This window comes from Neopsephotus bourkii, unplaced genomic scaffold, assembly GCF_033783945.1.
Source record: "Neopsephotus bourkii isolate Nb327-2 ecotype Australia unplaced genomic scaffold, CSIRO-AGI_Nbou_v1 NB_196, whole genome shotgun sequence".
NCBI classification, from domain to species: domain Eukaryota; kingdom Metazoa; phylum Chordata; class Aves; order Psittaciformes; family Psittacidae; genus Neopsephotus; species Neopsephotus bourkii.
The window spans coordinates 19,523,149-19,536,781 of NW_026900709.1; the positions used below are offsets into that span (position 1 = coordinate 19,523,149).

Sequence of the window (13,633 nt, forward strand, 5' to 3'; positions counted from 1 at the left end):
ATGGAGGCGGAGGGATGGAAGCTGGCAGCCCTGTCATGTGCAGAAGCTGAGAATGTGGTATGGGTCTTTTAAGCACTTACTCTATAGATCTAACAAAGTTTTTGGCAATAATTTTCTTGTGAATATCCACACATGTGTACAGTTGATCACACTGTCTGTCCACCAATTTCCCCTTTACAAGGCAGTGCAAAAGATTTTTTGCTGCTCTTCAGTTCTTCTGGAAATTGAATAGCCAGTTTTTACAGTAATGAAAATACCTATGCACCAAACTCATTAATACATAACATTACATTACAATTTCCAATGTGTTTTAATTAATCTGAATTTAATAGTGTTATTAAACTGTTGGGAAATTTGAGATCTTTTTCTTTAATTTAAACTAGGAAACAAAGTTAAGCCTCCAAATAATCAAATGCTTGAGGAGAGTTCCAAAGTTTAGACATGCTTCTATAGATGTCAGTAAAACCCCTCACTTTATCAATTATCTTATCTCAGCTCAGTTAAATATATGTCAGCTATATGTCAAACACAGTCTCAGTTGCATGTTTCCAAGAACTTTTATAGAAACTCAGCTATATTTGATAATGGTTTTGCATGAAAATTTAGTTTTCATGATTGTAGTTAGTGTAAGCAGCACAAATTACCAATTTTTCTGAATATAATACAAATTTATAGAATACATTATGAGATTTTCTGTTTCAAGCTATTCAAAGTTTTGCACTTATAGTAATGAACATTTTCCCTCAATAACCTGCTCACAGTGTGGTTACTGTAGCTCTCTACAACTACCTGAAAGGAGGATGGAGGGAGGATGTGGCTGGTCTCTCTTCCCAGCTAGCAAGCTATAGGACAAGAGGTAATGGCCTCAAGCTGCACCAGGGGAGATTTAAACTGGATATCAGGAAAAATTTCTTCACCAGGAGGATGATCAGGAATTGGAACAGGCTGCCCAGGGAAGTGGTGGAATCACTATCCCTGGAAGTGTTCAAAAAACCATGAAGATGAGGCCTTCAGTGACATAGTTTAGTGGTGGAGTTGGTATTCCTGGGGTAATGGTTGGACTTGATCTGAAAAGTTTTTTTAGTGGTGGAGTTGGTATTCCTGGGGTAATGGTTGGACTTGATCTGAAAAGTCTTTTCAAAACTAGCTAATTCTATGATTCTGTGCTAAACTATCTTGGACCACGTTTGTAGCCCCATAGAAATTATCATAGGAATCTTGTGCATACATATCTCTTATTCAATGAATCATTGTAGGATAAATATAAAGATTTTCAGTTTCTAGAAATAAAGTTGTAGCACAGCTTATGCCATGCTTACATACGCTTATATACTATATCCTTCAAAACCTCCTTTCTCATTACAGAATAGATTTATTCTTTCTGACATATTTCACTTGTTAGAAATGGTTTCCAAGCAGTCCCACAGAGCTCTGGATGCCAGACTACTTATATGACTCTACTACATCTGTTTCAATTAATGAATAGTTTCCTTAAAATGGGACAAAAGCCAGGATGGTGACACGGACAGCCACTATTCAAAAATGGGAATCATTAGAAGAAATGATAGGACAGAATTTATGAGTAAATAACTCAATTTAAATGGATTGCTGATGAATTTGTTCATTTTTGTTCACTGAAAACATTTATGCTTTCATTTTCAATCACTTAATTTTAAATCTCTTTTGAAAACAGGCATTACAATGTTTGGAATACTTCCAAGCAGTGATTGCTTTAATGTTTATTTTATTGGATCCCATCTGATGTAGCAACATTAGGACTGTAGCAAAGTGAAAAGGAATCCTGCAGAAACCTTATATTTCACTTGAGAGAAGGAAAATACTTATGTATATTAATACGCATTTGTACTTACTCACACACTGCAGGGAAGGACAAACCCACAAAGGCACTAGACAGATATTCTGTATACATTTCATTTGCAACTCCTTCCAGGTAGTATTTCTGCCATGTATCCTCCTCAATCTAAAATAAAAAAAAAACACAGATGCAGACTTCTGAGTAAAACCAAAAGCCTTCTTTAAAATTTACAAACTGCTTAAACATGAATCATCAGATTTTAATAATTAAGTCAGTAGACTGTTATGGCAATTAATATTGTTTTTTTACAGGATTTCCTGGAATGCTGGGAAGAAAAAGTCTATGCAGTCAATAAACCAAGTATCCTATTTAAAAATAACACACTCCATTCTTGTCAAGCATATTCAGCATGAGGTGAAATAAGGTTGTAGACAGCTTAAGGAAAAAAAGTTTCTCAATCTTCTTTTTCTGAACATTCTTGGGTTCAATTGTTGCATTATGAAGTTATTTACATTTAAAACTGTATTTTTTTCTTCTCTGAAGCTATAGCTATCAAGGAAATATGAGAAAAAATATAGAAAGAATTTCTTCAAGGGTCATTATTGCTTTAGGACAGGTCATGAAAACATTTATCTTGTAATTTAACCATTTCTAATAGTTACATTTAAGTCTTTGGGAAAAAAGAAAACCAAACCAAAAATACCTCAAAACCCAACAAAACAACAAACTATTAGTTCCACTGTTTAGGTAGCCCCATTATGGTCTTCATCATAGCAGAAAATGCGACAGCATTGAGTTTAGATAAAATGAAAAAAGTATATTTTTAAAAACTATTGGTAGAGTTTTGCAAGCTACCTGAAGGGCTGAAGTACCAAATACCAACTGATTTCAGAAGGACTTAGACAAATATATATACCTTAAACTTTTCACAACTTCTCTTTTTCTGATATCCCCAGCTTTTCCCAAAGCTCAGATCACATTGCCTAAAGAGATGACGATACTAATCCTGGAGGAAGCTAGGCCCAGTGAAGTGGCAAAAAGCATGCTTCAGGAACATCCGTCCTCATGAATTACTTTGGGTGAGGCTCAAGTGCTTTAATCTACACTGCTGATCTTTCTTGTCTAAAGTCCTAAAGCCAGTGTAATGGCAACCAGGTAAGTATGAGCCACATTATTTTTTTTCCATTACAGAGAAAACTCAGCATTTTAGAAATTCTTATCAAACAATTCAGTCCAGGAAGGTAAACAGCTTATTATTTTAAAATTTATTTTAAAATATAAAAAAAAATTAAAGCAATAAGCTTGCTTCCTCCCGGCTACCCGTGCCCCTCCTCAGTGGCAGAGCACAAGACTAAAAGTCCTTGTTCGAAGTAAGCATTACATAGCAACAGCTAAAAACATCGGTGTGTTATCAGCACTGTTCTCAGACTCCAGTTGAAAACAGAGCACTGCACCAGCTACTAGGAAGGAAAAAAATAACTGCTACAGCTAAACCCAGGACAATCCCCTATGTCAAATGCTTTTGATAATATTCAGTCAATGATTTTAATGGTATGAAATGACTTACAGTAACAAAACTTAGGCCTGTATATTCTTTCTGGTAAAAGCATTATGGTATGTTAGGAGGGGTGTGGGGTTTGTTGTGAATGTATATTCCAAAAGTCAGTGTAACTGTACGTTAGTGTCAGTATTCAAGAAAATAAATTAATACATGCAATGTAAGTGCCCTGGGTAAAAGTGTCCAAAATAATTTTTCAGATATTCAGCAATAAATTGAGAAAAGCATCTCTAACTAACAATTTATCTTTGCCTGTTGTGGCAAACTACAGGTGGTTTAAAACAGTATTAAACCAGATGTAGTTTAAAACAGTATTAAAGCAACAAGTTCTTGTGTAACAAAGAAATTCACTATGTAAATTCAAAAACCGATAAAAATTTAAGATGGGAAAATGCTAATCACCAGACAGTTTAGGTCTGTGACCAACAATATATTCTACGCATTTATAATATATCCAGCAACTGGCTTCTGCCTCTTATAGTTAAAAAAGAATATCACTCATGACTTTCTTATGGATATTAATTCTATTTTTCCTTTAACTGTTTTGTTTATATTGTTGTTTCAGCATTTGTAATTATTCTACTCTAAACTATGCATCTGAACAAGGTATAATCAGATGAAAATGTTAAGAGTTTAACAAAATTTTCAAGCTAAATAATTGATTTTTTTAATTTTAAATTAAATCTTTAGGAGCTTTTAAAATCTTATATGATTTACGAAATAATGTTATATGAGTACAAGCTGTGAACTACATTTTAAAAACAAAAGCTGTAACAGTTATAGAGTCCAATTAATTCCCCGAGGGTTTAGAATATATTTTTCTTGTTCCTTCTTAGACATTTTTATTAAACACTTTATATTTTCTAACAATTTTGTTATAGTTCTGTATTCCATATTCCTACTCCAGTTCCAAATCATGAAGCCCAGAAAATGTCATAAAATAAGGATTCTATAGAAATGTAGTGATGTTGGTCTTCTAATCCTTTTCCTCTTGGAGAGCTGCCTTCATTCCCACTTCCCCTGCCTGAAGTTCCATAAGTCTCTGCCCTTGACTCTGCCTCTTTATTTCTCTTCTCTACCATATCACCACCTAACATCACCCACAATACCAACAGAACTGTTTCTCTAGGCTAATGTCCTGTATATCTTGTTATTTCCTTCTTATCTCTTTTATCCAAATGGAAATATTAGCCTGCCTTACTGTAGACATGTACCAGAGGATGTAGAGCCACCAACTGACAGTACCTTCACTGATAGAGTTCTTTTTCTTACTTCCCCATCAGCAGTATTTCCACCTCCTCTTTCAGGCTCATAATGTGGTTATCTTCTTTGCCTGCTTCAACCCTGTAATTTATTCTACACTCAAATTGTACAGACCCCTTGTCTTCCTACTAATCAGGATAAACTGCCAAAAAAGAAAAACAAAACAGCAACAACCCCCCCCCCAAAAAATACAACAAACAAACAAACAAAAAACAACAACAAAAAACAACCCCAACAAAATGAAGTCTAAATCATGTTAGAAGAAAATTCACCTTTAAAAGCTTTAATAGACAGCAAGACCAGTTCCATGTCTAAGTAGCATTTTATGGATAGCCAGTACCAAAAAAAGTGAGAGATGCAGTATCTACCAAGCCCACTGAGCAAAACCAGAATTATATTATCCATTACCAAGAAATAAAGCAACAGCCACATTAAAAGGCTTCAAAAAGGGAATTAGAGCTTAGCCTTTATGGTGGCAGACGCATATTGTCCTACCAGCATATACAAAAGCTACAGCTCTGCTGATTGCCTAAATGAAAGAAGCATTTTCATACCACGTCCATACATGGCTTGTATTGAAACACCATAATCATAATAATGCTGAGCTTTCTGAATTCTTTAAAAAATCAAAGCTATCTCTTCCCTGTAACAGCCCGGTCCGCAGCTTGTTTAAATCACTCAAACCTCCTCTACCAATTCTGACATGTTTACATCACTGTCTGGACAGCACAAAGCAGAAAGAAACAACAGCGTATTTTGAAATAATGAGTTCAGTTAGAACAAATAAAAAATAAATTTCAGATTATATCATTAATGTTATAATATTATATTAAAATAAAGTTAATATTGCTATACCACATTATTGAAAATTAATATTTCGTTTAGATGTTATGTTATAGCATAACATAATTTCATTAGTATTTAGTGTGACACAAATCTTTCTGGGGAAAAAGGAATCTAGTATTAAAAAATTTGAATTACACAGCTATTTTGACAGGACTTGCATAGCATTTTATGTAAGTCTGCACTGTTATAATACCGCCTGAGTATTAATTTGGGATTCAGCAATCTTTTCCCCAGATTAAACTAGCCAAAAGGCACCCTTTCTAAAGAATGTTCTAAAGAATGCAAGAACTGGAAACTTTTAAAGAAACCAGTGAAATATAAATTATAATGAATTTATTTCTTTTACATTTCCTTCTCCTGTTGATAGGCTGCCAAGTAAACAGTTACTTTAGCTCTGAAGTAAACAACTGCAATAATAAAATGCAACATGGAGATGTTCCAAATCATACACTCCCTGACAAGTGGGCTGCAAACAATCAAGAGAAATTTCTTCCATAGAAATTGTTTCACCATTCAGAGATCATGTGGGATGCTAAAAGGCATTTGCATTGTGTTATTCTCCACCACACACAGAGAGGTCACATCACATTTTTTATAAGCCTCTTATTTATGTGAACCTTGCAAATGTTGCTGATCAGCAACTCTTTATATACATAAAACAGACAAAGTGCAGGCTTGGTAACAAATAAGAGTAATAATAGCAAGGACATGTCTGTAACTGATGGTCTATTTTGTGGATTTTTCTTAGATTGACACCACCTGAAATATACAAATACATTATGTCTTTCTCCTTTCTACTTTCTTCTGTTGTTTTCTTTTCTTTAGGCAGATGGGGTTTATTTGGAGGAAGGAACTGCAGATCAGACCTATAGTTAAGTACCCACCCTTAGTCAAGGACCAAGAAAGAGCTGGAAAAAAGAGAGTCATTCAGTAAGCAGTGATCAAGCTTCATAATGGTTAATGTTAAATTAACCCTAATTACATTTTTGAAATGTTTAAGATCTATTAGGATACCATGAAATGCTGATTAATAAATTTAAAGAATTGCTGATATATGGGATGCTGTAAAATGTTATTATAAGATAATGATGAAGATAATGAGTTAAGATGATCTTTGAATTTATCTTCATTTGAATGATGACATTTCCTCTGTGATTTCAAAGAAAGAGATGATCACCTGCCTGGTATTTTTTTTAAAGGAATACCTTCTGGTCTCCTAGAAATGAAAAGATCATTAGGAACCTCTGGTGTTCAGTATTTCTTTCCTTGAGTCTTGCAGTTTCCCCAAGTTTTAACAGGGTAAGGTTTCACAGATAAATATATCCAGTTTCCCCCATCATCCATGTCAGAAAAGCACTAGTTTCAAAATCCTTAAAGTAATAAAAAATGCTTTAGGACTTACTGTGTTCTTGACTACTTTAAGCCTTTTTGATGATATTATAAACTCTGATGCTGCAGTTAACCTCAAAAACTGAACCACTAAACAGATCTGATTGTTTTCCTTTAAAATAGTTAACCTTTACTTGGAGTGATTGTTGTCCAGTCTGTCTCTGGATTTACTGATATTTATCTATACATTAAGAGCAAGTTGCCAAAACTTTTTAACTAACTGTTAATGTAGACATTAAATAATCTGTCCCACATATATTTACAAAACGGATGTTTCACATGTCAGTTGCCTGAAAACAATTGGGAAGAGTTAAATGTTATGTAAACTTTACAGAAGCAAAAAAGAGCTAAATTTGGGTGAGTTTGGTTCAAGATGCTACTAATCAAGTTTATCACAAATGTCATTCACTAGAACTAGGAACACTGTTTATCTGGTTAGTGACATCTATACCTTGCTTTTAGTCTACCTGAAAACATTACTGTGCTTACAAAGACAAAAACAACGTTGACTTAAATTGAATAATGAAGAAAAAACACAGTAGTTCCAATTTTATGTTTATAAAGACAAAGAGCAGAAAAAATTTAAGTTATACGAATCACAGTTAGCAAGAAAGGTAGAGTTTAGGTAACTGCTGGACCTCACACAGAATGTGCCATACCACCACTGTGACTTGAATCTGTATCTTCCAAGTTCCTCTCCAGTACTGTAAGCCCATTATTATCTTTTCCTGACTATGTTGTGATAAAAGGAAAACAAGGGAAAATGTAGGCCTTCTATGTGAGGAAAACGGATCTGACTACCCCGGACAAGGAGAAAACTGAGGTACTCAAGTTTTTTGACTTGGTCTCCACCATGGGCAGTGGACTGAGTGCGCTCTCATCAAGTTTGCAATGACACCAAGCTGTGTGGTATGGTCAGCATGCTGGAGGGAAGGGATGCCATCCAGAGGGACCTCGTCAGGTTTGAGAGGGGGCCTATGCAAACCTCATTAAGTTCAGTAAGGCCATGTACAAGGTCCTGCACCTGGATCATGGCAATCCAGGCACAAATACAGTCTAGGAGGAAAATGGATTGACAGCCATGAAGATGGTCAAACAGGCTGGGGCTGTTCAGCCTGGAGGAAGCTCCAGACACTATAGCAGCCTTCCAGTAGCCAAAGGGGGCCTACAAGAAATTAGGAGAGGGATTTTTTTTACAATGGCATGTAGGGATAGGGCAAGCGCTAACGGCTTTAAATTAGAAAAGGTAGATTTACATTAGATTTTAGGAAGAAGTTCTTAAGTGTGAGGGTGGTGAGACACTGGAACAGGTTTCTAGTAGAAGCTGTGGATGACCCATCCCTGGAAATATACAAGACCAGGCTGGATAGGGTTTGAGCAACCTGGCCTAGTAGAAGGTGTTCCTGCCCACAGCACGGGGTACAGAACTAGATGATCTTTATAGTCCCTTATAACCCAAACCATTATAAGATTCTACATTACACTGCAGTTGTGTCTCCTGGATAGTCATAAAACAAATTACCCACTCACTCAATAGCCTATGTGAAGAATAGATGGAAAATGACATAGTGTATCCCAAGAGAAGAAATATAATTTTCATCTGTATATTTTTTTTTAAAGTCGCAATGCTCCTCGACTCTCCTGTATCTGTATATAGATAGAATGTTATTATCAGGAGATATATTTACATAATATAATCATTTCCTAGTGAGACATGGTGAGAGAGATATGAAAAAATTATGTACATCTTGCAAGCACAACCATTAGTATTGTCAGAAAATACCTAAACCCTTAATACACCCACCCCTATCCCCGACAGTGTAATTATCAGGAGTAACATGAAAGAGACTGAGTATATCTGAGCCTGATAGCACTATACAATCTTTTTTGTCAAGATCTGTCTCACTATCAAGACAGATCTTCTGAGGTCCCTTACAACCCTTGGGATTCTGTGATTCTGTAATGCTATAGTGTGACCTAGGAGCTTTTACTATATTTTGCAAGGTAAAACAGGGAAAGGATGGTGGGATGTCTTTATAAATATTGAGAAAGTGGCAGAATGAAAATTCTTTTAAAGCACAATGAAAGCAGATATAATGTCTGCTGCCTAGCATTGAATAAGCTCAGTTCATCACCACAAAGCAAAGAAAAAAGAACAGTAGAAATTATTTGAGAATAGTTTCAGATGCTTGGAAGATCATCCATTTGATTTTTTAGACACATATTTACTTTCATAAACAACCCAAACTGAATAATAACCCCCCCCCAAAATAATCGACAGTAAACTAATGAGTTAATTCTATTGATTACCCCTCTAGAACAGCACTTGAATATTTTAGTTCTGTTGTTAAAGTGATCCTGCTTTATTCTAATGTCCTACATTTTTTCTTTTGCTCACCATGTGCATCCCATTATGCAGTATTTTGTCTAAGTGCATGCAATTTGGAAATTCTGACCAGTCTTCCCAAAATTATAAGGTTTGTACCAAAAAATTAAATAAAGTCTTGTGTAAACAACATGAAAGTTGTTATATAGTTCCTCTCTAAAATACAGATAAAACTTACTCTTTAAAGATTCCCATAAGGCCTTGTAGAGAAACATTTTACAAAAAATACCTAGAAAATAACATCTTCAGTGGAGGAATTTTCTTGAGCCCTTGCCAATCTGTTTTCATCTACTTCCATCTAATGCAGAGACTCCTGCCTCCCTCTAGGCTAAGAATGGTTCCAGGGGTTCCTGATGTTTAATCTTACAATTCTCTACAGCATTGTGCGTATATTTCTATAAACACAGATGCAAATAAAAAGTACAGGCAGAACATTCTTCACTGGTGTTTGAAGAGAAGTTGTACATTGAAAGCAATGTATTTTAAACATTTCCTCATATTCACCTATAATGTCCTGTCAGTCCACCCAAATTTCTTGTGTGAACGTCTGGTTTTATTATGCATTTAGATATGGATACCAAATCTGACAGATAAATAACTGGCTGAAAGCAGTTCATACATTCCTAGCAGAGTGAGGCTTCTTAGATTTACATTCTTAATTAAATTTTCTTAAGTATTACAAATTATCAACTACCTCTTCACTCAGTTCCATTGTCTGCTTAAATCAAAATATTATATAAAATTTTTTGCTCTGCAAACTATTCTCACAGTTCTCTCTGCAAGAATGTTTTTTAAAATTGGTGTGAAAAGAGCATGTTTTATAAGTAGGTAAGCACCTGACTAATGTAAATCTATATGGCTTTATTATGTCTCAGCCTGGACTGGAAAGCAATGTAGTAGGAAAAGCAGGCATTGCATATGTACAGGTGTGAGCAACACCTGCCAAAAAAGCCCACAGAACATGCTCTCAAATTAGCTTAGAGGAGAATTGAGACTGCTCTAGATTAATTTTCAGATCTAGAATGAGGTGTACTGTCTTACCAACAGAGCAAAGAGAAAACTAATTTGTGGACTTGTGTTACACTTGAGGATCACATTCCACATTTTATTAATTTACACAACAATGCTAACTTACATTGGCTTGCACGTTTGTATACAGGGACAATTCGACCACCTCTGCCTTTTATTCCATTTACTTACTTTTTGCAATGTTTTTCATATGGGTAGACTTCTGGTATACATCTGCTAATCCAAACAATACAGAAATTGCAGTACGGTATTGTATTTCTGTCTTTTTCTAAGACTATGTAAATAATGAGTTCCAATTCTTTTATTAATAAAATAACTGTGCTATAAAAAGACTCAACTATTGAAATACAGTTTACAAGTGTAAAGTTTTTTTTTCCTTAACATATCGTTTGTTGTACAATCTACCTTTCTTCCTCTAAGTATTTACAGAACCTCAGCCTTTTTGAGCTGATTTCCTTTTTGTTCAGTTTGGTGCCAAAGAGAACAGAAAAGATTCCATATGAGACTACATCACTAAAACCAAAAGGAAAATATTAGGGACAAATATAATATTTAGAGGTTCCTTAGTTTGTTTTACCCCTAATACCGGGCAGACTGTTTACACAAATCATTTTTGCCATAAAGTAACACATAATGAGTTAAATGTGTGCAATGTCATCATCAATCATGTTCATTTGTGTTTGACTGACCAAACATTTATGGCATGTTAAATCACTTTCTAATCACACTATGAAGGAGGAGTAACAAACACACATTTCAAGCTTTCTTTAAAAATAAAGAAGTTTCAGTACATTTTCCTGGCAACCCCCTAACTTATGGGAGACTTCACTAATAATGTTTGCCCAAGGTGCTTATAAAGGCCTGACAGCACTTAAATTCAGTACTATAAATGGTCAGGGCTGGAACTACTTTTAGGGAATGGTTAACTTTCGTTTCAATAGCACCCTCTTTAACAATTCCAATCAATGTAGTTGCCCTCCTGCAATACGTTGCCGATACATACCAACTGCTCAGTAATACTTTTCTTTCAAATACAATTTTTTAGAGTGAGACAGCTTGGAGGAAGAATATCCTTCCAGCTAAATAATGAAACAAGCCTTTTGTTGTTGCCAATTGAGTTGGTGTCTCATGAATAAATATATCTGAGTTCTCATACATTTGTTTTGCTTTAAGTTTAAATATACACAGAGATCTTTGGAAATTACGATACACATTTTACTTGCCTGGACAATTCATTCTTAGTTAAGTGGAAGACATCTTTTTAACCTGCAGTAATAGGGTCTTGCAGTCTTTCAATGCACTATTTTATGGTATTTCATCTCCCACTGCCATCTGAAGATGACATCTGATGTAACACAAGTCAAGGTATATCTGCACACTGTTCTGTTTATAACTATATATAATCACAGATACAAGAGCAAAACTGATATTGATACTTTCCTCCAAATCAAATTCATTGCTATTTTTATGCTTACTCTGTGCATATAGAAAGACTCAGATGTAATCTTGAGTAGTGCCCTGCAAAGCTGAGCTTTCATCTTAAAACTGTTCATTGCTGAGATAGTACAATCTGTCACTGTCCTGAAATTATTATAAGAATATCTTATACAATAAGAAAATACAGGAGAGAAGGTGGGTAAGGTAATGATATAAGTGGTTAGATACATTTTCTAGAAAGATGCTACCTTTACATTTGCAGTTTCTGACCTGTGTAAACATTTTACCTGCAGATCTAGCCATAAATGTGTGCAGCTCTACTACAGTTCCTCTATAGCTGGACATTTGTACACTTTATCACTTTCTGAATCTCTTCATTTTCTCACTGCAAGTTTAAAGAACTTGAATTATGACTGGGGCTTATGAAGATACCCATATATTTGGATGTCCTTGACAGAAAACTGATCCCTTCTGATTTTGGAAAGATGGAAATTGAACAAAAGTTTCATGCCTACTTCTGATGTCAAGAGCAAGTTCACAGAATAGGTTGCTTTAGTACTTCAGATACATAAGTGTGACTGTTACAAATGTCTGAGACTCTTGACAGTCTTGGGATACTATACTAAGCAAGAGTGAGGAAGACCAAAATGATGAGCAAGAATGAAGTTTGTAAGACATATAGTCTTCTTTTGGGGTATAAGCAGAAAGGATTAACATCAAAGTGATTGTATAAGTCATTGACAGCTCCCAAGGTTGGCTTTAATGAGCAAAACAGTTGTTTTGGGGTTTGGGTTTTTTTTTTTAGGTTTGGGTGTTGGTTGGTTGTTTTTTTTAGAATGTGAAGATGTAAGCATCGTGATTGCAGATAGTTACAATGAAGTAATGGAAGTGCAGAGCCCAGGCTTGTTTCCATATTGAAAACTGACCTTTTTTTTTTTTAACTATAATAGTCTGAAATATTTTTGACACACAGGAGTCTGCAGTCTCCAAAGGATAACTTAATAAGAATTCCAGGACTTCCTAGGAAGTAAATAAAGACTCAGTGTCCTGCAATGACATGTGCACTTCTATGAGAACAGTTTTGGCTTTCTCATCTGATGACATTAGGCTTTTTTTTTTTTCTTTGCTTAATGCAAGAAAAGTCAAATTTTCCTTCACGATGGACTTAAAGTGGACCATGGCCTACCTTGTATTCCAGTGTTTCCCATCCCACTAACACTCATGGGATTGGAAACTGACCATCTTTATGTTTGGAATCAGTGTCCCAGAAAGGCCTGAGGAAGAAGGAAGTACTGACTGCTGCAGTCAAAGCCTTAGTCCATTGAACTAGTACAGCTGCCACAGAAGTCTAGATTTAGCTGGACTAAAATTTTGCCATGTAAGTCCAAACAAATACACAAAAAAGAGAAACAAATACAGGAATGATGTTGTAGGAAGTTCAGGCTTCAGTTCCAAGGCATGTTCCTTATTTACTCTCACAGTCAAGAGGTCCACTAGCTACCTGATATGAAAGACCGAAATGATCAGTCCATTTTTCTGCATACTTTGTTGCTATATGGGACATACATAAATCATATTTTTGTTTTAGCAGCAGGGCTTTTCTCATAGATAAACACGTGGTTTGTCTAAAATGAAGCAAAACACAAAACACCAGATATATCTACCTAGAAATGGATGATGCTTTGAAAAGTCGTGTAAAGGCCAAACACTTGCTGAATAAAAATGAAAACATTAACTTGACAGAGCCTGGAATAGTGCCCAATGTGCAGGAAATAACTTTTGTATGGAAGCATGCACTGGATTTTTTTTTTGTCTTACAAATTCTGTTAATGTGTTCCTATCTGTTCCATGTTTGATTCACATTCTTTACTTGACTCTCTGACAAACTGAATTGCAGACGAATACATTC

At 35.2% G+C, this 13,633-nt stretch overlaps 1 protein-coding gene across 1 annotated transcript in view; it reads right to left on the bottom strand.

Moving 5' to 3' along the window:
• Positions 1-13,633, bottom strand: part of LOC133207387 (calcium-activated potassium channel subunit alpha-1a) — a 258,220-nt gene that overhangs the window by 123,792 nt on the left and 120,795 nt on the right. Inside the window, exon 14 of the mRNA XM_061344253.1 lies at positions 1,872-1,981. Coding sequence (XP_061200237.1) covers positions 1,872-1,981 — 110 coding nt within the window. The remainder of the gene's footprint in view (positions 1-1,871; positions 1,982-13,633) is intronic.